This window comes from Talpa occidentalis, unplaced genomic scaffold (genome assembly GCF_014898055.3).
Source record: "Talpa occidentalis isolate TD23 unplaced genomic scaffold, MPIMG_talOcc4v2.1 talOcc4.11, whole genome shotgun sequence".
NCBI classification, from domain to species: domain Eukaryota; kingdom Metazoa; phylum Chordata; class Mammalia; order Eulipotyphla; family Talpidae; genus Talpa; species Talpa occidentalis.
The window spans coordinates 36,287,615-36,312,494 of NW_023601104.1; the positions used below are offsets into that span (position 1 = coordinate 36,287,615).

At 40.8% G+C, this 24,880-nt stretch overlaps 1 protein-coding gene and 1 long non-coding RNA gene across 4 annotated transcripts in view; one reads left to right on the plus strand and one right to left on the minus strand.

Moving 5' to 3' along the window:
* Positions 1-4,778, minus strand: part of CELF6 (CUGBP Elav-like family member 6) — a 28,758-nt gene extending 23,980 nt beyond the window's left edge. For 2 of the 3 annotated variants that reach the window (XM_037502876.2, XM_037502874.2), the window contains exons 1-2: positions 4,517-4,778; positions 671-753 (exon numbers count right to left, since the gene is read on the minus strand). In XM_037502876.2, coding sequence (XP_037358773.1) covers positions 671-753; positions 4,517-4,778 — 345 coding nt within the window. The remainder of the gene's footprint in view (positions 1-670; positions 754-4,516) is intronic. The other variant, XM_037502877.2, reaches the window with a different exon arrangement.
* LOC119238816 (uncharacterized) overlaps positions 1-24,880 on the plus strand; it is a 44,812-nt gene that overhangs the window by 7,568 nt on the left and 12,364 nt on the right. The window lies entirely within an intron of this gene.

The following is a 24,880-nucleotide window of genomic DNA, read 5'->3' on the forward strand; positions in this document are numbered from 1 at the left end:
AAGTGAAAAATGATGCTGTGTAGTGTATCTTGCTCTTAGTGAACCCATGCTAGTTCCTAAAAATGACCACTTCCTTCCTGCCACATGATCAGTATGTCCCACTTTGCCTTTTGCCCAGTGATTAGCCATTAACCAAGTCCACACTAGATGCCACTGATACATAATGACCTAGCTACCCATAGAATAATTTTCTTCTAACTTTAATCAAGTGTATGGAAGCAATCTTGGTGAGTCAAGGTGCCCAAACAAAATATTACAGGAAGAAGATAAGGGGGGGGAGTGCCATCAAGTCCCCTAGAACTGGAGAAAATAGAATATCAGCCCAGCAAAGCCTCTACCCCATGTATCTGAATACATGCTCACATCAGTGCCAAGCGACACCTGAAGCCATGATTTTAGCCAAGATGGACAAATCTTAGCTTAGCCAACCTTTCCTTAAAGATGGGGTAGAACAATTTCCCCACGGGTCTTGAACCCATTTCTTTAAGAAAATCGACTATACCAAAGAGCCACAGTTCTTCAGGGCATAAGTTATCCCTCCACTAGAAAGTTATCCCTCCACTGTTTCTGGTTCCTGATCCCAACCCAGCCCCTACATGCTGCTTTGGCATGCACATAGGGCATGTCCCCAGTCTGAGGTGATTCCCACCCCCCAACCCTGTGGACTTACCCCTGGCAGGGTCTTCTGCTCGTGCAGTGCACTCTGGGCCTTGAGAGCAGAGTCCCGGGCGCAGTAGGTGAGGAAGGCACAGCCTGGGGAGGAAGAGGCTGGCTCAGGGGTTTTCCTGAAACCCCCCAATACTTTTTCTGGAATGATCCCAGTAAGCTGATAAACTCAAGACTACTCGCCTTTAAACAAAGACATTGCTTCTGAGAAGACTTCTTTGTCTCCCACCTTCTCTGTAGGGAGGAGCTTTATGTATGTGCCCGTGTACCAGGCTCTTATTCCCTCTCATTTGCCTGGCCTCTTGCCTAGAGAACATGTGCACCCACACCCAGTCACATTCTCATATAATCCCACATTTCCCCTCCCTACTCCAGCCAGAGTCCTGTTGGAGTTAAACCTCTAAGCAGCTTTGCCTTTCACTTTAACCCCAGCCTCCTCCCCTCTTTTTTGGGTTCATACTCACAGAAACTGCCAAATTGACCTCAATTTCTTCCCAACTCAGTTATAGATGGGAAGAGGGAAAAGAGGAGGAAGAGGGTTTGGAGCCAAGCCCAGGACCCCATAACTCCTTCCTAGTGCCTCCCCCCGCCAAGTTTGAAGCTGACAAATGGATTAATTTGAGGCTTGGAAGATGGGACTGTTTTAAATGCTTCCTGTGGGTGGGAGCTGCTAGGGACCTCCAATCCTATCCAAGGGGCTTGATCTGTCAGCTTTCCAAGGACTTCAAGACAGGACCTCTTAAAGGGATGTTGTGCCCCAAATGTAATTTATCTAATAGAGTCAGTAGATATAGGGCAGAGGAGTCTGGGTTAAATCAAAAAGCCAGTCCTATCCTATCCCTCTTTGTTCACACTCAGAACCTGTAGCTTGCTAGGAAGCATTAAAGTAGGGATCTCTCCCTTTCCACCAGTCATCGAGCACTCGTTTAGCCAGAAAATATTTATTGAATACTTACTGTTTATGGTAAGGCATTATGGTGGGGTTGGGGCAATAAGACAGATACATTCCCTGCCCTCACAGGGATCACAGGGCATGTAATTGAGTCCAAAGGGTTGATCAGTATCTCAAAAAAGTAATGAATCCTCAAGAACAAATAGGGGTTAACCAGATGACAAGAAGTGCAGTGGATTTTTTCAGGCAGAGGGAATAGCACATTCATATGATAACTGAGTTAAGTATTCATTGCGGTGGGGAAATGGATGGAAAGCAGTATGGTGGGGAGACTGATGAATGCAGGCAGAGTAGCCAGTGATATGTGCAAGGACTGGGTCATCTGCAACCTTGTAGGCCTGCCTGGATTTTAATTTTTTTCTAAAGAACAGTGGAGAGCCACTCAGGGGTTTAAAGCAGAATTGTAACATGATAAGATCTGTGTTTTCAAAAAGAGCTCATAGGAGTGTCCTTTCTGAGTGTAGGAAGAAGAAAGACTGAAGGAAGAGAAAGTGGATGTGGGAAGCCATTAGGAACCTGTGCAGTTTTCCACTCAGTCCTCACCAGATTAGAAAAGCAAGTGGGAACAGTTTCTCCATTGTTTTCTATGTGGTTGTCCCCTTAAGGTGGGTGGGTATCTGCTATTCATTGAGTCAAAAGGACCTAAGAGAATTCCTGAGACAAACTCTTATCTGTGTGAATAGGGAAACTAAAAATCCAGGGAGTGTGTCGATTGCAAGGTAGTGTTTGGAACCTCCTAATTCACAGGCTAAGGCTGTTTTCAAAGCACTGTGGCTGCCTCCCTGAGTACCCAGCCATCAAAAGGAAAATGAGTCACTCCAGCTTTTGGATGTGGCTGTTGCTGGGGAGAGGTTGGAGAAGATGTTGACTTGGAGACCCTCCCAATCATCTTGCATGGCATCCTGAAGAGATGTGGGGTTGGTTTGGGGATAAATCTAAAAACATTTGATTCCCTTTACATCTCTGCTTCACCTTCTGCCACCACGTCATATAAGCTGACTTCAGAATGGGGCAGGGTTGAGCCCCTGTCTAAAAGACCCAGGGGCTATGTTGTTGCCTAAAGGAGCTCTGCATGTATTATCTGGGATAGGAGGTGGGAAAATGGAGGGATGGAAAGACAGAGAAGCATGGCTTAAGAGACAAATGCATGAATAAAATGGAGAATTAGAGCTAAATGGAGAGGGTGGGGAGAAGGAAAGAGAGAAAAAAGGACGGATGAGGAAGATTTCAGAGACTCTGATAGTGTTTGAGTGAGAAGAGAGAAATTAAAAGTATTCCATATACTTCCCTATTGTGCAGATGGTCCAGAAAGATTAACTTGTCTTACACACTGAAGTAAATGTTTTGAAAATAAGTTGCTATGGATGAATGGAGAACCAGCCAGCCAGACTGCATTAGAAGAAATCTAGATGGAGTGGTCTTGTCCTTTCAGGCTTCCTTTAACAAAACCTTATCCCAAAGGGCAGGGTTGGTTCCGGTTCTTTTAGGGGCATTTTCCTGAAGCCCCTACGTTAGTTTGTAGAGGTTTTCCCCCAAGGTCTCCCAATTGAAAAGAGCAGCCTGATTCCAGCTTTCAGCCTTAGGAATGTACCTTTAGCTGTTCTCCAAGGCCCACCATTTCTCTCCTAAGACAATCAAGGAGTGTAGTTGGTGAGCGTTCCCTTCCTAATCTTGAAACTGCAGCATGGTGAAGGCAGGGAGAGGTGAAGGTGTTTCTCCTCAAATTATTTCCTTCCCCACCCATGTATGACATGTGACTCTGGCTATCTTACTCCAGCCCAGCCTGGAAGACTTTTCTGCATGTAAACAAGCCTCCTCCCTCTCTCCACAGGAAGAAAGGGGTGTGGCTGGCTAACCATGGTTCCTCTGTCTCTTCTAGCAACAGCAGGGGGAAGACCCCTTCCTGTCTTTTCAGCCTGACCCACCCTGAAGCTCTGGTCCACAAGCTCTGGTCCAGAACCAGTCTGTGAGGAAAGGAAAGCAGGAGGCCATAAAAAGCGATATTAGGGAGGGCAAAGAGGAAGCCCGGGAGTGGGGAGATTAGATGATGAAAGAAGTGTGGGTTCTTCTGAGGGGAAACGTGAGTTGAGGATGCTCAAGGTGGCAGGAGTTCCCAGCTGGGGTCAGGGTTTGCACTCAAATCAAAAGAGACAGAGAGTGTTGGGATTCTAGCAATGGGTGGGAAAGATGGGATCATTGTTTAGCATAAATGTGGAATTTGAAGTTGAGAGGCTTCTGGGAGAGGAATTGGATTTTGTGAGTTAGCCAAGCCTGGGTTCTAAAGAGGGGAGAATTTGGGTTTGTGGGGTTTTAGGTTGGCAGTCTGAGAGTCAAAAGAAGGTTCTGTGAGGATGTCTGCACTTGGAGGCCAGAGTGAGGGATGCAAGTCTACAATGTGTGGGGATGGGTAGGCCTAAACAGGGTGGTGCCAGATTGGGGGAGGGTGTTCAGAATGATTGTGTTCTGGGGCTTGGGAGGTTGAGGGTAACAGAGACCTAGAAAGTAGAATAAGTTTCCATATTCCCGGACTGGGGATGTATGATGGGAGGACTGTCCAACCGGGGACATGTTGGGTGGGGAATGTTGGGATGTGAGAGGTGAAAGGTAGAGAGTTGGAGGTGAGAGTGGAGAACCTATCAGGGAGCCAGAGTGATGATCAGAGGGAGGATATCGGAGAGAAAATTCTGGGTTAGAGGCTCTGTGATCTGGGAAGGGACTGGGCTCAGAGGCAGCTGGTATTGGACCAGTGTTGGACTGGCTCTAGGTAGGGCTAGGGTTGGGGCTGCGGTTGAGGCTGGGGTTTGGGCCGGGCCTCACTCTAATCGGATTTGGGGCTGGACTGGGCTGGGCTGGACTGGGTTGGGCTGGGCTGGGCTGGGCTGGGCTGACCCCGCGCACCTTTGTGGAGGCCGGTGAGCCGGTCCTTCAGCACCGTCAGCTCGTAGATGCGGCCGAACTCCTCGAACAGCGGCTTGAGGTCCTGCTCGTCCAAGCCCCGCGGGATCTGCCCCACGAAGAGCTTGATGGCGTCGTGGTCCTTCATGGGCACGGCAGGACCGGGGTTTAGCCCGCTCATGCCGACGCCGCTGTCCGCGGTGCTGAAACCCAAGCGCGGGCCGGGGCCGGCGGGCGGCGCAGACCCTCCGGGCGCCGCGGCCATATCCCCGCCCGGTCCGCCGTCCCGCCGGTCCCACCGGTCCCGCCTGTCCCGCCGTCCCCTCCCTGGACCGGTGGAGAGGGCCGGGGGGGAGGGGGCGGGGCCCGGGCGACGAGGGCGGGAGGGGTCTGCACAAGGGGCGGGGTCCGAGTGGAGAGGCGTAGAGGGGGTGGGGCGGGCTGGAAAGGGGCGTGGCCAGGGGCGGGGCGGGCTCGGGCAGAGGCGGCGGGACGGTGGGGTCTGGCTTGAGGTCCCCGCGAGGCGCTCTCTGGGCTCCCGCCGGAGCTCTCCCGGAGCCAAGCCCCGAGCCCCAGCCCCGTGCTTGGTGACGTCAGGCAGCTGGCCGCCGAGTCTACGCAAGTGATTTGCATAATGAGGAAGCAGCGACCAATCAGAGCTGGAGTTGACCGGGCTCGGCCGCGGGCGGGAGGGGCGGCTGGGCTCACGCGCTCCTGCTCGCCATGGTAACCGGACCATCGGATGTCCTGTGTGAGTCGAGTGTGTGCGGGCGTGGCCGTGGATCGCGCGTGTGCGCCTTGCCCTGCGTGACGAGAAGTAGCTTTGTCATGCGTGGTGATGTCTGCGGGAATCGGAGCTAACCCCCTACTCTCACACAAGCACACGCCTCCAATCACTGGTGCGTTTCCTGCGGGGGTGGATGGGGATTCCTCTTCTGGATTCCCACTACCACAGCCAGTTCCTCGTAGCCGATCCCACCCCGCCCCGTCACCCAGCTCACTCTTCAGTGTCCTCAGCCTCTTCCTTACCCAAGGACCTCAGACTCATTCGTCTCTCTTGCATCCAAAAACAAATGATTTTTTAAAAAGAAACAAAACAAAAACTCCCAAACACGCCTTCAACACGTATTCCTTCTCAGGGAAGTGAGAACTTAGCCACATTTGCTCTAGTGAATGGTTCACCCCAATTCCATGAGTGTTTTCTTCCTCTTCCGGAAAAGGGTGCTGAGGGTCAAGGAGTTTGGGAGCAAACTCTCCTTAACATCTGCTGGGCCCAAGGCAAGAGAAGAAATGGAAATGGACATACAGTGTGTCTAAATATTTAAAAGATATAAATCAAGTTATGATTTGTTAAAATATATTTGCTTCTTGTTTTCAAATACACGTTCATAATAAAATTGGAAAAGATGTGTATAGTTTTTTATGTTCTTAAAAATTGGCAAAATATCAGAGCTGATGAAATTCTGCTACTCTTGCTTTGCCTCAGTATTCTCATGATGGGCCACTGATGTTTTTGACAGAAGAGTAATACAATAATGGTAGATAATACATAAATTATATATTTATGTAATAAAACATTTTTCTGGCCTTCTCAAGTAAAATTGCTAAACTGTGTCCATTCACTATTCCAAGAAACTGCTCAAGAACATGTATAATAGGAGCCTCCCTGGTGGCCTAGAGGTTAGACCTTAGCACTATTCATGCTGTCACTGCTGGGTCCTGTGTTGGAATCCCCGGCCAGGGAGCTAACCCACATATGGTGCTGCAGACCTCTCCTGTCTGGCCAGTTACTCCCCTTGGCAGTGTATTTCAGTAGATTTGTCTGTGGTGAATCATCTCACCCCCAACACCTCTGGCCTACACCCCAGTTCTTCTATGCATCGGTAATAAATAAAATAAATATAAAAAGAGAACCTATGTAACAGCTGGAATCAACAAAAAATTACAGCAATATTCAAATTCAGAAATAAATTGTGATTTAAAAAATATTTTTTAACTTTAATAAAAATTACTGCTTGTAATTTACCTGATTATGAAATGAGTTATCATAATATTTGACTTCATTCAGTTTGGTGCGTGTTTTTATTTCCTTGAGACTTCCTCTTTGACCCATGGATTTTAAGTATATTGTTTAATTTCCAAGAGTTTGGAGATTTTCTTGTTATCTTTCTGTTACTGATTTCTACTTGTACTCCATTGTGATAAGAGAATATGATTTCAATTCTTTTACATTTGTTGAGGTGAAATTTTGTGACTCTCAGAATATGATCTATCTCAGTAAATGTTTTGTTGGTGTTTGAAAAGAATGTACATTCTGACATTGTTGGGTATAATGTTCTGTAAATGTTGATCAGATCTTGTCAGTTAATGGTGGTGTTGAGTTCTTCTATGCCCTTGCTGACTTTTTTTTAAAGATTTATTTATTTATGCATACAAGAACTGGGGTGCAGGCCACAGGTGTGGGGGAGGATTCATCAGCAACAGAGCAGGGAGCAGAACAGGCAGATCTACTGAAATACACTGCTGAGGGGCGAGACAGGAGAGGTCTATTGCGCCCTGGGAGTTAGCTCCCTGGCCAGGGAATGGAACTCATGCTACAGGGGCTGGCAATAGCTTGATAGCACTGAGACTTAACCCCTGTACCACCAGATATTTCTTTCTGAGATCTACTTTATCTAATTAATATAGATTACTATAGATTTCTTTTGGCATAGTTTTAACTTAAGGTTAATGTTTTAACCATTGTTTTAACTTTAGGTTAATGTTTGCATAATGTTTGCATCTTTTCCTACTTTTATTGGAAGTCAGTTTCTCATAGATAGCATATAGTTGGATCATTTTAAAAATCTAGCCTGCTAATCTCTGTCATTTAGTTGGTGTATTTAGACCATTTATTTTTAATGTAACTCTTAATGTGCTCATGTTAGGGGCTTATATTTGCTATTTAATTTTTGGTTTTTTTTTGTTCCTTCTCTTCTTAATTTCTTTATTTTCTTTTTCTTATGGGTTGCTTGATCCTTATTCTATTCTACATACATATCTTAGCACAGTCTACTGGCATTGACATTTTACCAGTTTAAGTAAAGTTAGAACTCTTTCCTATCTTTAAGTGCCTTTATCTTCCCTCATTTTAATATAATTGTCTTAAATGTGTCTTCTACATACTTTGAGAACCACATCAGACAATGTTATTCAAAAACAATCTTGAAAACTCAAGAAGAGGGTCTCCCCGGTGGCACAGCAGTTGAGTGCTGGGCTGTGAAGCTGCCCACAGCCTCTACAGCACTGGTTCGATCCCCGGCTGCCAGTGAGGATCCCACATGGCGTGCAGATCTCTTCTGCTGTGCCCGCTGCTCCCCTCAGCAGTGTACTTCGTCAGTCTGCCTGTTCTGCTCCCTGCTCTGGCTCTCGTAAATTCTTTCACCCTCTCGCGCTTCTGACTATACCCAGTGCTTGTATAAATAAATAAATCTTAAAAAAAAAAAAACTCAAGAAGAGCATAAAAGTCTATCATATTGACTCATAGTTTTCTCCTTTCCATTGTTCTTTCCTTCTTCCAGATAGTCCAGTTTCTTTTCATTTTAAGAATTTCTAAAAAAAAAAAAAAAATTTCTTAGACATTCTTTTTTTTTTTAAAGATTTATTTATTTATTTATGCAAGCACTGGGTACAGTCAGAAGCACGGGAGGGTGAGAGAATTCACCAGAGCCAGAGCAGGGAGCAGAGCAGGCAGAAGGACTAAAGTACACTGCTGAGGGGAGCAGCGGACGGCAGGAGAGGTCTGGGACCCTCCTCCAGTGGCCAGGGAGCAGCCAGGGATGGAACCGGCGCTGCAGAGGCTGTGGACAGCTTCGCAACCCAGTGCTCAACTGCTGCACCACCGGGGAGGCCCTTCTTAGACATTCTTTTAAGATAATTCTGCTGGTGACAAATTCTCTTAAGTTTCCCTTTATGTGAAAATATCTTGATTTCCCTTTCATTGGTGAATATAGAAATATGATTTGACCTTTTCTTTCAGCATTTGAAAAAAAAAAGGGTGATGCATTTTTTATCACCTCATAATTCCTGATAAGAAATCCGTTGTTATTAAAATTGTTTTTTCCCTTATTGACAAGACGTTATCTTTTTCTTGCCACTTTCCCATCTCTTTGTTTTAGTTATCAGAAGTTTGACTAGATAGATAGATAGATAAATAGATACATAGATAGGTGGATGGAGATAGAAAGATAGATAGATAGATATGGATTTCTTTGGCATTATCCTGTTTGAGATTCATTCTGCTTCTGTATTTTGTAGATTTGTGTTTTTTTACTAAATTTGCATAGTTTTTAGCCAGTATTTGTCTTGGAGTGCTTTTTAAGCCCCCGCTCTTTCTCCTTTTTTTTTTTCCTCCAGGACTATGATGACAGAACTGTTGAATCTTGTTATATTTCCATATGTCCCCAAAGCTCTGTAAATTTTTTAAAGTCAATTTTTTCTCTATCGTTGAGAGTGGGTTAAGTTCTGTTCTATCTTAGAATTCTCTGAGCCTTTACTTTTCCATCTACATTCTGATGTTGAGCCCACCCAGTGACTTTTCTATTTCAATTGTTGTATTTTTCACTTCTAAAATTTGAGACTTTCTATTTTTTCCATTTGTTTCAGTGTGTTTGTAATTACTTGTTGAAGCACTTTATGATGACTACTTTAACATCTTTGACAGATAATTCCGACATGTGTCATCAGTGTTGGTCCCTGTTATTATGAGACATTGGATATTTAAAATTTCTACTTTGACCCTAAAGTGTTTTTGAAACAGATATGTTGTCTTATTACTGACAGGTGGGGCATTGAAATTCAGGTTTCCTACTAGGTCTCTGCTAAAACCACCCTGAATAGAGGCAAAGGGGATCTTATTACTATTGCATGGGCAGAAGAGCTAAAAAGAAACTTCTCTGAAGAGGAAATGCAAATGGCCAACAGGCATATGAAAAAATGTTCAACATCACTTGTAATCAGGGAAATGCAAATCAAAACTACCATGAGATACCATCTTACACCAGTGAGAATGGCACATATTAAAAAAACTAGCAACAACAAATGTTGGCGAGGTTGTGGAGAAAAAGGAACTCTCCTGCACTGTTGGTGGGAGTGCAAACTGGTCCAACCACTATGGAGAGCTGTGTGGAGATTTCTTGACCTGCTAACCATAGAGCTTCCATATGATCCAGCAATTCCACTCCTAGGTATTTACCCATAGGACACAGAAACATCAATTCCAAAGAGCACAGTATTTACAATAGCTAAGCTTTGGAAACAACCCAAATACCCCAAAATAGATGACTGGATCAAGAAGATGTGGTACAGGGCCTCCCCCGTGGCCCAGCGGTTGAGCGCTGGGTGGCGAAGCTGCCCGCGGCCTCTGCAGTGCCTGTTCGATCCCCTGCTGCTCCCCGGCCACCGGAGGAGGGTCCCACATGGCGCGCAGACCTCTCCTGCCGCCAGCTGCTCCCCTCAGCAGTGTACTTCGGTCCTTCTGCCTGCTCTGCTCCCTGCTCTGGCTCTGGTGAATTCTCTCACTCTCCCACGCTTCTGACTGTACCCAGTGCTTATATAAATAAATAAATAAATCTTAAAAAAAAAAAGTTAAAAAAAAAAAAGAAGATGTGGTACATATACACCATGGAATATTACTCAGCATTCAAAAAAGATAAACACATGCAATTTACAGCAACATGGATGGAGCTGGAAGGGATCATGCTCAGCGAAAAAAGCCAGAAAGAAAAAGAAAAATACCGGATGTTCTCACTCATAGCAGGAATCTAGAAAACTTAAATAAGGGACCAGGAAAAAGAATAACTGTAAGAAGAAAATATCAAAATCAACAAACAACTATGAACAAGAGACACTATGGGGGGTGAGGGACAGGGAAAGGAGGAATTGGGGTCAAAATAAGGGGGTTGTAATTGTATGGGGAATAGAAAAATAAAATTTCAATAAAAAAATAAAGAAAAGAAACTCCCACTGAGGTCCCTTTGATACCATTCCAGCAAGGAGGGAGAAGAGTCCCATGTGGTCTCCGTGGAACTCAGAGAAAAGGAATGTGTTTTTTTCTTATTTATATTAATTTTTTATTTTTTACATCATTGTTCATTTTTAAACAATATTTGCTTTTCCCCACCCCCTCAGGTGTAGTCCCCATAGAGTTTGCACCATCACCAATGTACCCGTGCACCATCACCTTAGTCCCCTGTGCACATCCCTCCCTCCCTCTGATCCCTCTCCCTCCTCCTCCCCTGCAGTATGTCCCTGCTTTATAATTGTCTGTTTTTGCTTTGCTGTGTTTTGTATTGTTACTATTTTTTTACACTGATGTTTTATTTGGTTCTCCTATATTCCTGCTATAAGTGAAACCATCCAATATTTTTCTCTTTCCTTCTGGCTTATTTCACGGAGCATAATTCCTTCTAGTTCCATCCCTGTTGCTGCGAATGGCATGAATTTATCTTTTTTGATTGCTGAATAATATTCCATTGTGTATACATGCCACATCTTCTTGATCCAGGAATGTGTTAATGTTGGGTGAAGATAAAAGTCCAAGCTATCAGTTTGACCTTTTCTTTTCTGATACTACCCTGGTGGTAGGAAGGTGGTGTACCTCGTTGTCGCCATAGCCTAGACTAATTGAATCAGTATCACTGAGATGGAACCTAGGCATAAGCATATTTTAAAGCTTTCCTCTTGATTCGAATGTACTTGCAAACAAGGTTAACAACTACTGATGTAGACATTCCTTTAGTGAGTAGTTTGTTGGTAAACTCTGCTGTGCTTATCTTGGAATTCTTTATTTTGACCCACTTCTTGAATGATAGTTATTTCTTCACAGCATTTTCAAGATATTATTTAACAATCCTTTCATTTCTAGTTTTGCTTATGAGAAGTCAATTGGCAGTCAACTTGCCATTTCTCTGCAGGTAATTGGCCTTTCTCTATGGTTACCTTTTTTTAAAGATTTATTTATTTATGCACACAAGAACTGGGGTACAGGCCAGAGGTGTGAGGGGTGAGAGGATTCACCAGAGACCTACTGGTGAACAGAACAGGCAGAGTGACCGAAATATACTGCTGCGGGGAGTAGCGGGCATGTCAGGAGAGGTCTGCTGTGCCATGTGGGCAGCTCCCTGGCTTTGGATGGAACTCGTACTGCAGTGGCTGCGGATAGCTTCACAGGTTGCGTCTTACCCCTTGCGCCACCAGGGAGGCCCTCTATGGTTACTCTTACCATCTTTTAATATTCTTGGCAAGCTTCACTTTCAAAATGTATTTAAATGTGTGATTATTTTCATTAAATTGCTCAAAATTTCTTGTGCTTCTGATATGTACATATTTACATTATTCTTCAATTTTGGAGAATCCTCAGTTGTTTCATCAACTAGTGTCTTTCTCACATGTGATGTGATATGTTGCCAAAGCCTGCTTCCTCCTCTTTGTTGAAGGATCTATAGTTACAATTTCTGGAAGTGCTTTCAGCTATCAGTCCCTTCAAAGATTGCTTCAAGGTCATGACCCTTCCCAGGGTGGCCCAAAATCAAGGATTTACCAATATAGAATTAAAAAAACTATCTGAGCCGAAGTTGTGATAAGGCCAAACCTTTCAGGCCAGCAAGCTAAGGCCAGCAGAGCTCCCTGTAGGGTCCGCTATAGCTGTTGTTGACCCTGAATCACAGCTCATCTTCTCTGTTTCTGCTTCCTCTCACTCCGTTTTACGGAAATTGATTCCCAAGGCACTCCTTAATAAACATTCTGCACGTTAAACTGGTCTAAGAGGCAGCTTCCTAGGGAACTAAAAGTACAATATCCTGTTCTTTCTAGTCACTCTTTCTGAAATTAGATTTGGTATATTATCTCACTCTGTCTCCCTTTCTCTTTACCTCTTTTGCAGTTTCCATCACATTGACTTTCTTCGATGCATTATTTTATTTTATTTTTTGTGCACTGAGGAAAAAAAGTTTTATTATTTTAAGATATTACTCTACAAAATTTTCTGGTACCACACTGCCTTGGAAAAATTTAATAAAATATACTCTAGAAAAAAGTATCAGACTTTTATTTGTGAAAGTTATGAAACCTTCCTGAAAAGTTTGTTGCATCTCTTCCGCACAAATATCTGGCACCACATAAATATACTCATACTTAAAGATAATTGTATTGTAGTATTAAGTATATTTAGACAGTATTTTACCTAACTTTTCATCTCTTTTGCTGCAGCTGTAATTTGTTTTTCATCCTTAAAGTTTTCCTTCTCTCCTTTTTTCTTTGATGATGATTGATAAAAGCTTAGATTTCCCAGTCACCAAGTTTTACTAATGATGAACTTTTCCATTTTTTTCTAGTTCATTGATTTCTGCATTCATCTTTACTGCATCTCTGACTACTTACTATTTGGTAGGGAAAGTTTATCAGGAGTAACCTGTTGCAACTACTCTGATTTTACTGGTATATTGATATTATAGTGATTTTATCCTAAGTGTCTACACTTGATGATAACTTGAAGCCATTTCACTTATTGCAACACTCCTTTTTGGGTTGAGGCTTCATATTCAATCCTAACCCATTTCATTTTTATCTTTGAGAAATTACTCATAATTTTAAAATACAATTGTTTTACCCACTCCAATTATATATAATAAATATTTATATAATGTTTCTATGAATATATATTTGTATAAATTTCTATGATTTATATTGAGAGAGAAGTTGTAACTTGTGTTTAGTTTGCCAACCAGGTAAAACATTATTTGTTTCTGGTATGTAATGTTCTAAAAATATGTACTAATTCATTCACAATTTGCACATCCTCTATATCCTACATCCTTTGCATTCTTTGTAAGAGAGGTGGATTACATTCTCTCAATAATTCTGCTAACAACTGTATGTCTTTCCAGTTTTTCATATATACATTATGTATTTGTTCTAGTTTTTGTTATATAATTTAAGACTGTTAAGCTGAGTTTTAAGATTTATAGAGTTTGTGCTTTCAATAGAGTTGCCCTTAGAATATAAAAGTATTCTCACAGTTAGGCCTCAAACTATTTGCATTCTTTCACCACCCATACTTCTTTCTCTTTGACTTTAGCAGATATATCTCTGTCCAGACTTATATTACTGCTGCAGACACAGAAATGAGTGAAATACCAGGCTTACCAGAAAGTAGAAAAGTCCTGCTGTTCATAGATCAATGAAACTGTCCTGTTGGTGACTTTGAATAGTGACAATGAGAATCAACTCCTCAGACAGGGAGAGACACAACCAGAATCAAGGATCCAAACCAAACCAGGAACTTTGTACCTCGCTCTTTTTTCTGTCATTGTGGTAATAATTGTGTATCCCAATGTACAATAATAAACAATTTTACCCTCAGACAAGGCCTCATTATGAGAAGCTTCAGTCCAAGGAGGGAGGCTGAGAATCAGGTGGGGAACTCTATAACATAATTGATGATATTTCCAATTAAACCCTGGGACACCAGCAAGGTAACACCCCAAAGTAGCATGAAAATAACGGGTGCTGTTCTATAGTGAGTTTGAAAGATTTCAGGGTTAATTAAGGTAAAATGTATGATCATTGGTTGATAGTACCTTACAATGAGTTTTATTTGGGTGATGATTTGACAGGTCTGCATTTTGTGGGGCCCAGGGGAGTCTCTCGCAGCAGATTTTACTGAACATGAGCCACCACCCAGCATAACTCCTGGGGAAACAAACCAAAGAGTGGTCTTACATGTTTAGGTCATGATAGGTCAGCAGGTCAGCAGCATGGTAGAGAGTCTGGATCAGAGAACTCTGATAGAAGTGACTTGAGTTCTTTATAGCCCTGGGGTTTATTTTATCCATAGAACCAAGTGTTAGGTTAAGTTTCACAGGGTATTTAAAACAGGCAGCATGTAAATGGCTAAAAATCTGCTTATTTGTGTGCTATATTTAAAAATAATTTGATGTGTAACAGTGTTGCCAGTGGGTTTGCAATCTTGAGCTAATGGATCTCTATCTGTATGAGGAAGGAAACAATATTGGGTTAATAAACAGAGACCATCTTTGGCTAATTTATATAAAATGGCTATAGCACTGGCACTGCAGAGATGAGTCATAATTTCTTCAGATGTTAGTCAGTTGCGTTGATTCTCCGAGGGACATATGTATCTCTCAAACCTGTAGTTTGAAGCCTGTTTATTTCAGAAAAATTTTATGAAAGTGTAGGTTTTATTGTACTATTCCATTGCTTTGATTCCTCAGGAAATCCATGCCATACATATGTTAGATCTTTGTCTATCAGTTTCTCTCAAATCCTTTATTTCTTTCTTCTTTTATCTCTCCTTTGAAAAATGTCATCCATTAAATTCTCTGTCTGAAGGTATTATTCATTGTTATTTTCTTTTGTGTTCCTTTTAGTGTATTTTTTGTTCTTGAAATAACTTTTACTTTGTTCTTTTTTCTGTGTTATACAAACTTTTAAAAATCTTATTTTTGCTAATTATCACATTTCTGAGATTTTCTAACCCTTCCTTATGTTGATTCTTAAAATAGATTCTTTCATTTTCTCACAGCATGGGTTTCTTCTGATTTTTGGGGGCGTGGGGAAGTAAACCTGTCATGCTTTCATTGTCAATAAGTACATTATTGGTGGGCCTCCCTGGTGGTGCAAGGGGTTAAGCACCACACTGTGAGGCAATTCACAGCCTCTGCAGCATGAGTTCGATCCCGGGCAGCCAGAGAGAAACCTACATGGTGTAGCAGACCTCTTCTGTCTCACCTGCTGGTCCCCTCAGCAGTGTATTTCAGCCAGTCTGCCTGTTCTGTTTCCCACTCTGTCTCTGGTGGATCCTCTCACCCCCCCGCATCTCTGGTCTATACCCCAGCTCTTGTATGCATAAATAAATAAATCTTTTTTTAAAAAAGAACATTATTAGTATATTTCTTATTCTTTTCTTTTTTATAATGATTGTGCATGGTATCAACTGGGATCAATTTCAACTGTTCATGTTTAGGTATAATGAATTTTTCTGTTTACAAGGAGCAAGGGGAAGAATATTTTTTCTAGCTTCAAAACTTTTCTTCAAAGAAGTGATAAAATATGACTGCTGACTTCTGATAACTGCACCCTCTTTTGGCCCATCCACTTTTATCTGGGCCGCCTCTGTGTTTTGCCTTATTGTGCTTACCCAGTGTTATTTGATTTCTGTTCCCATTAGTTTTTCCTCAAGTCTTTGTTCTGGAAGGAGGTTTTCATTTGTTCATATCAAGGTATTATTATATCATATACAGATAAGATATTATTGTCAATAAAAGATATTACAGAGTTAAGAACATATCCAGAACTTACTGTAGTTTCCTTTCATTCACTTGTATATTGATTCTACATGAATTTCTCTACATTTTGGTGCTATTTCCAGATTGCACTTACCATTTAACTCCTGTCAGCAATTTGGTGTTTCTCCTATTCTCAGAGATATTAGACCCTTTTGGTTTCTCCTTCACAGAGGCTGAATGCTTATTTATTTTGTGGGTATTGACGATTCACCCCCAAATGCTAGAGATGATTGAATACAATAAATTCACTTAAGTATTTAATTTGTTTTTTTTTTTAAAGATTTATTTATTTATTTATTTATTTATTTATTTATTTATTTATTTATTTATTTATTTATTTATTTATTTATTTATTTATTTATTTATACAAGCACTGGATACAGTCAGAAGCGCGGGAGGGTGAGAGAATTCACCAGAGCCAGAGCGGGGAGCAGAGCAGGCAGAAGGACTGAAGTACACTGCTGAGGGGAGCAGCGGGCGGCAGGAGAGGTCTGCGCGCCATGTGGGACCCTCCTCCAGTGGCCGGGGAGCAGCCGGGGATCGAACCAGCGCTGCAGAGGCCGCGGGCAGCTTCGCAAGCCAGCGCTCAACCGCTGCGCCACCAGGGAGGCCCTTAAGTATTTAATTTGGTCAGCTTTGACATATGAGGACATGAAATCATCACCACCATCAAGACAGTGAATAGACCCATTATATTCAAATAGTTCATTGTGCTCTTAGATAATCTCCCTCCTCCTCTTCCTTCTTCTTGTCTCTTCTATCCCCAAGCAACTCTTGCTCTATTTTTGTCATTTTAGATTGGTTTGTACCTTCTATAGTTTTATATAAGTAGAATCATACAGTATGTACTCATTTCTTCCTGGCTTCTTTCACTTTGCATATTATTTTTAGATTCATCCATTTTGTTATATGTATCAAGAGTTCATTCCTTTTTTATTGCTGAGTATTATTCTGTGTGTCTCTGTGTGTTCACTATCCATTCACCTTTTGATGGACATCTGAGTTGTTTCCAATTTTTGACTATTTTTGGCTATTACAAGTAAAGCTGTTATGAACATTTGTTCATATACAAATCTTTTTTTTTTTTTTAAAGATTTATTTATTTATTTATTTATACGAGCACTGGGTACAGTCAGAAGCACGGGAGGGTGAGAGCGGAGAGCAGAACAGGCAGAATGATGAAGTACACTGCTGAGGGGAGCAGCGGGAGGCAGGAGAGGTCTGCGTGCCATGTGGGACCCTTGCCAGCTGCCGGGGATCAAACCAGCGCTGCAGAGGCTGCAGGCAGCTTCACAGCCCGGCACTCAACAGCTGCGCCACCAGGGGAGGCCCACAAATCTTTTTACAAATCTTTTCTCTTAGGTTAATACTTAAGAGTAGAGTGCCTAGATTATGTTTTGTTCTTTTTTTCTTTTTAAGAACCTGTCAAACTGCTTTCCAAAGTAGTTGCTATATTTTACATTCTCATTGGCAATGTATGATAGTTCACTTTCCTCTGCATCTTGTCAGTTCTTCTTGTAGTCAGTTTTACCAATTTTACCCAAACTTAATATATCTTATTGTGGTTTTAATTTCCATTTCCCTAATGACTAATAATGCTGAGAAATTTTCCATGCAATTATTTACCATTGAAATAACATTAAAATTTTTTGTTAATTTTCCTTTTTGTTTTCTTATTAAGTTTTAGGAGTTCTTTAATATTCTAGTAAGTCCTTTGTCAGATTTACACTTTACAAACATTTCTCTCCCAGGCTGTGGATTGTGTGCTTTTGAAGGGCAGTTTTTAATTTCAATTTTTTTTAAAGATTTATTTATGTATACAAGAACTGGGGTACAGGCCAGAGGTATGGGGGGTAAGAGGATTCAATAGAGACGGAGTGGGGAACAGAACAGTCAGATTGACTGAATACATTGCTGAGGGGAGCAGAGGACAAGACCCGAGAGGTCTGCTGCGCCATGTGGGTTACCTTCCTGGCCGGGGGTTGAACTTGTGCCACAGTGGCCACAGATAGCTTCATAGTGCTGTGTCTTAGCCCCTTGCACCACAAGGGAGGCCCCTCCATTTCAATCTTTATGAAGATCAATTTATCAATTTGTTACTTAGTGGATAATGTTTTTGATAGCATATCTAAGAAATTTTTGCCTAAGCCAAGGACACAAAGATTTTCGTTTTCTTCCAGAACTTTTATCATGTTAGGTTTTGCATTTAGTTCTATGTATCCCTTTTCATTAATTTTTATACATGATGAGTTCATTAAAAAACTCTTTTTTGTGCATAGATTGAGCTCATCAGAACAGATTTGTTTTGTGTATGGATAGCCACTTGTTTCAGAACCATTTGTTAAGAAAACTATCATTTTTCCACTGAATTGCTTTTGTCAAAAATCAATTGAATGTATATGTGTGTGTTTATTTCTGGGCTCTTTAACTTGATCTATTGATCTGTCTTTATGCCAATACTATACTACCCTGATTATTATAGCTTTACTATAATTCTGGAAATCAGTGTTAGACCTCCAACTTTGTTCTTTTTCAGAGTTGCTTTGGCCATCTAATGTAATCCTTATCCTTGTTTTTTTTTTATAGGTAGGTGGTTTTTTATTTTTCTTGGTTCTTTCAAGATTTTCTCTCTCTTTTTTTTTTGTTTTGTTTACTGCAGTTTAAATATAATATGGTTAGGTATAGCTATAGGATATTATTTGATGTCTTTTCTGCTGGGTGCTCTCTGAGATTCCTGGATCTATGGTTTGGTGAATTTCGCCAAATTTTCAAAACTCAAATTTTAGAAAACTGTCATTATGACTTTGAATGTTTCTTCTGTTCCTCCCTTTCTTTTCCTTCTGGCATTTTCGCTATTCTTATGTTACAAATTTTTAAGTTGTCCTACATTTCTTGGATACTGTATTCCTTTATTTCAGTTTTATTGTTGGTGTTTGAAAAGAATGTGTATTCTGACATTGTTGGGTACAATGTTCTGTAAATGTTGATCAGATCTTATTAGTTAATGGTGTTGTTGAGTTCTTCTATACCCTTGCTGATTTTTTTTTAAGATTTATTTATTTATGCATACAGGAACTGGGGAATAGGCCAGAGGTGTGTGGGGTGAGAGGATTCAACGGTGGGGGGAGGAGGGGGTGAAGAGAACAAGCAGATTGAAGTACACTGCTGAGGGGAGCAGTGGGCAAGTCAGGAGAGGTCTGATGCACCATGTGGACTGCTCCCTGGCCCGGGGATTGAACTCGTGCTGCAGTGGCTGTGGATAGCTTCATAGGTTGTGTCTTAACCCCTTGCGCCACCAGGGAGGCTCTCATCTTCATTTTTGAAGGATAGTTTCATGGGTTTAGAATTCAAAATTGGTATAATTTTTTTCTCAAGACCTCATTGCTGTTTTTAAGACATTTTGGGGGAAGTGTCTCTTGAGATTTTCTTTTCGTTTTTGGTTGTTTTAGTATTAGTGTGCCTATGCATTGATTTCTTTTTATTTATTCTTCTTGGGATTTGTAAGACTTTTTTTTTTAAAGATTGTATTAAATGTCCTTATAGCACAACATCCAGACTCTAGATACAGCTGCCAAGCTGACCCTGTTAAGCTACATGTACTGGCTGGGGCATGGCAGACACTCAGGTTTCCCAGCCTTCTGTTTTGTGATGGGATTGGTAGGCAGTATGGCATCATTGGGCTTCACAATGCTCACGTGGCCAGGCAGAGGCATTTTAGGGTCAATCTTATCACTAGGGTCCAGAGTTTGCATAATCTTCCCTGATGTCTAGCACACCTTATCTCAGAAGCGCATGACATGCAGCGATGTCAATGTTAATAGGGTCCACTGTGGATCGTCAGAACATCCATAAACCTTATGGGTCTGGCGCTCTGTCCTCAGAGCTTCCTGGACACTGTGACCTTCCTGTCTTTTGCCATGATGACCCACAGCACACCACAGCCATCCCTGCCACAGCAAAGCCTCCTGGGAGTTTGTGATGCAGACACTCTGCTGGCAATGGCACACAGAGCTTGTGGCCGCCTTTCAGCCTAAGGCTCTACACCACCCCCAGGGAGGCCGAGCCTCTGAGCCACAGTGGTCAACTCCCCAACCAGCCAGTCCTTCTCACCAAGAACACAGAATGTTCCCTGCTCTGTCTCTGGTGAATCCTCTCCACCCCCTGCACTTCTGGCCTGTGCCCCAGTTCTTGTATGCATAAATGAATCTTTAAAAAAAAAAAAAAACACAAAGTGTTCCCATGGCCAAGATAATTTCTATCCTGGTGGTGTAACTCGGATCTCAACTCCAGACTAACCATCTTTAGCTAGCTCCCGAGTGAGAAATTTGTTTAATTCAGCTTTGAAGATGCCATTCTGGAAAAACTTGCTCTTGGAAATCTGCACCACCAAGAAAGCAAGACTTCCTGATTCTTGAATTGCTGGGTTTTTTTTTCTTTCCAATTTTGGAAAATTTTCATCCATTATCTCTTCAAATACCCTTTTTGCCCTATCCTTTCTCTCCTCTTGTATGATTCCTATCACACATGAGCAATTACATTTCCTTCTATTTTCTATACCTCTTATCTCATATACTTTCTTTTTGACTCTCTGTGCTTAAATCTGGATACTTTATCCTGGCATATTTTTAAATTCACTAATTCTCTTTTTAATTCTCTTCATTATATTCCTGATTTTGTATATATTTAGTTCTAGAGTTTCTTTTTTGATTCTTTTCCAAATATACTATGACTCTTTTAATATTTTTCTGTTCTCTGTCACAATGTTTGATTTTATATTTTATTTCCTTGAACACAGTAGTTATTTTATAATCTGGACCTGTCTACTCCAATAACAGAGCTTCTTTTAGTTTGTTCCTGTTGTGTATTTTCTTCTGCTTCATGTTATCTTGTCTCTTTGTGCCCGGTTACTTCTGATTTCATGATAGGCAATGTGCTTGAAAAATATTTTTAGAAACAATTAGAATTCTAAGAAAATGTTTTCTTTCTCCAGAATGAATTTACATTTGTTTTTGGAAGGCATCTAGGGATTCTAGCAATCTAGGGATTCTGTGATAATCAAACCAATTTTAGTGATTGAAATGATTGAAAGCTGAGCAGCAGTTTCTGCAAGGATCTATATCCAATATACTTTTACTTGCAGAGTTTGATCTTTTGAGATCTCAAACCAAAGCGTGGAGAGAGGTTTCCAGGATCCTTTTTGGGGTCCTGGACTACATTTTTTAAAAAAATTTTTTTTTTAAAGGAGAGGACTCTCTTGTATGTGCTTTATTTATTTATTTATTTATTTATTTATTTTTTATTTTTTTAATTTATTTTTTTTTTTATAGAGGCATGTTTATTTCTTTATTTGTTTTGTTTGTTTGTTCTGTTTACACATGCACTGGGTACAGTCAGAAGCGCGGGAGGGTGAGAGAATTCACCAGAGCCAGAGTGGGGAGCAGAACAGGCAGATCGACGAAATACACTGCTGAGGGGAGCAGTGAGCATGGCAGGAGAGGTCTGTCGCGCCATGTGGGACCCTGGCTGGTGGCCGGGGATCAAACCGGCGCTGCAGAGGCTGAGGGCAGCTTCGCAGTCCAGTGCCCAATCACTGCGCCACCAGGGGAGGCCCCTGGACTACATTTTTTAACCCTCAGACTTATGAAATTGTCAGAAGGGCTTCTTAGCATTCCAGCAGCCTTATTTAGAATTGGCAGTTGTGCTCATGGGGAAGTGGCCTAAAATACTAGTCTTACTCTTCTGGATTTTAGTCTTTTTCACATCTCATCCAAGTAATGCTTTGTAACATTTTATTGTTTCAATACTAGCATGCTTTTCTCATTTTCTCTGGTGATAAGTTTGTTCCAAATTATTTTGTTCACCATTGTGAGAAAGGAACCTTCATTTTGAAATGGTTCTTTTTCTTTTAGAAGTGTATGTATATATTATGTATATATATATATATATTTTTTTTTTTACTCATATTTGAATTAGTTGGAGTTTCCTAAACCAGCTATTAGCATATAGTTCTGGTAATTTGGAATGGTTAGGCTCTCTTTCTTCTCATTTCACTTTAGGTATGCTTTATGCCTTTTTGTTTTCAAATTCACCTTGTTGCACACACTTCACAAAAGTTGGAAGACTCAGAACCATTCTTATATTCTTATACTGTGTTTCTACAATAACTAGGAGTCTCCCCATTCATTTATAATGTTACCTCTGTATGTTTTCAAATGTCTGTATATGTGTAAGCCTCTCTCTGGGTTCCATATTCTATTTTATGGATTTGTTTCTATACAAATAATCAAACTGAATAATTATAGCTTTACAATGACTCTTGATATCTGGCATTACCATGTGATAGCCAAAATAATTAATAAGCACATTGATCAATGAGAATAGATGCTGGCCACAAATCCAGTGTGTGTGTGTGTAAAATAAGTAATATTTTACTATATGTATAAAAAAATATATAAAATTTATAGTACATACCTGGAGGATATACACACACCCAAAGGAAATAAGTGTGTGTGTGTGTGTATACACACATATCACCTGCAAAGGGATAGCTAAAGATGTGTCTGGGTGTGAATGAGATCACTCAGAAATACTGACTGGATATCAACTTTATTCCATGTTGCAATTTTTTTCCGTGAAAATTGTCCATTATTCCTGGTCCTTAACTTTCCAAATTTAAAAAAAATTGGATTTTTAACTGGAATCACATCAAATCTACCAATCAATTTTACATTGCTGCAGTATTGTCTTATTTATGTAAATGTTATGTATCTACATCTGGGTCATTTCATGTCATTCAAAACAAATTAGTGCTTTTCTCTATAAAGTTCTTATATGTCTCTCATTAGATTGATTCCTAAAACCGTATGATTGCCAGTAAGAGTTTTCCTTGCCACTAAAGGAATCTTAACTAATACAGGTAGGGTGTCAGGAAATGATGGATAGCGCATTTTTAATGAACTGAACAATGGGGAAATTTTAAAAATTTAAAACCAGGAAGCAGATATAACCTGAGTGAAGTTCACCTTGATGACTCTTATAAACTCAAGGCAGGTATACCAGGATCTTGCTTTCAGTTCAGGGAAGATCTGACAGGCCTATACAAAGATAATGGCAGTGCAGATGGAGAAGAGGAAATGGATCTGAGTTATGATGTAGAGTGGGCTTGGCTTGGTGACAGATTTGAATTCAATTATGGTAGCTAGGAAGGAGTTAATGATGATTCCCAGATTTCTATTCAAATGGCTAGAAGAAAAGTGGTATAGGAGTAGAATGGGGAGTCATGAAGATGGTGAATTCTGGTTGGCATGTGAGTTTAAAATACACTGTGGATATGCTGGTGGTATGAAGTAGATGAGTTTGGAGCTCATCGGAGATAAATAGATGATAGATAGAGCTGAAGATATGTTTGAGTGTAAATGAGATTACTTAGAAAATACATATAGAAAAGAAGATAAAACACTTGGTTGGGAAATGGGAGTTAGTGATGAAATTGGGAATCATGAAAGATAAGAGAAAACTCAGGGAAGAATAGTGTCAGGGAAGAATTTCAAGGGGTGCGGCCAGTCTCAAAATACAAGGAAAGGCCAGGGACTTGGGAGCATGTGAGTGATTGTTGGCCTCAGTGAGGGCAGCCTTCATGAAGATTAAGGCCAAATTGCAGGGTCCTGAACACTGAATGGGAAGTGGGGAAATGGAGATAAACTTGTAGTCTTTTCAGGCAACCTGACTGAGAAAAGGCAGGTTTTTACTTTGTTTAAAGTAACGGGAGGTTGTGCCTGTCTGAGAGAGAAAGGAGCCATCAATAAGGCAGTCTTGAAGAGCAAGGAGAGAGGGAAAAGACTCAGCATCAAAGAGTACTCAGCTTTATCTGGATGTCTGAGTGTGGTGTCTAAGAGCAAGATCATACTGTGCAGTGTGAGGCAGTGCCAATGCCAGGGTACAATATAGGATGGAATGAACCAGGTGAACTTGGCACCACAGTCCCTGGTACAAACCCTGGTTGATCCTAGCTGTGTAGCCGTGAACAAGTCATTTAGCCTTTCTATGTGTGTTTCCTCATCTCTCAGATGAGGATAATATTGACACCTACCTCACTGGTTGGTATGAGATTTAAATAAATTACCATCCCATGAAATGCCAGACATAGCAAGCACCTAACAACATTCCCTTAGATGGATCTCCACAGTTATCTTCAGTTTTCTGACAAGGGAATCTATATAAACATCTGCTTATTTTCACTAAATTTCTATGTTTAAATATTCTTTCATAAAAATAGGTTATCCACATACCACCAACATGCCCATTCCTGTACATTCACCAATGGGGCAGAGGTGCTTCACTTTCCAGTGGGTCTGCCTGCCAGCTGCTCTGTACACACACACACACACACACACACACGCACACATGCACACACACAGAGCCCACTCCTTTTTTTGAGTGGTATAAAGTGAGCCATGAAGAATTTATTAACAAAAAAGAAAAATCACAGCTAAGTATCAGCTATTTCAGAAGATTTAAAATAAATTCTAGAGAGTGGTTATTTTGGGAAAGGGCTGAGATGGGGCACGGGGTAGAGGTAATATTTCATCTCTTAAAAAAAATGAAGCAAATTCAACTACTGCAATGTGAGAAGGCTGGATGGTGGTTCTACTCTGTTAATTATTTTATTCTCTCCACTTTTCTGTTTAAAACATTGGGAAAAAATTTTAGAAGTACGTACAGTGGTAGGGAGGACAGCATAGATGTGATTAGTGTACATTAATAACCGTGAAAATCAGCAAAGCTCACGGACATGTTAATTGAAAAATCAGAATACACATACACATAAAAAGGACTCATCAAAAAGAATTTTAACAAACCACCATGAGGACATATATAGACATGTGTACATATATTTAGACATACGAATATATATGAGTAATGAAAAATTAAACATTTCATTGAAATTAGTTAACATGTATTTGTTATACATATATTACAAAAGAATATTAATTTACAGATTTTATAGAGAAGAAAATACAGA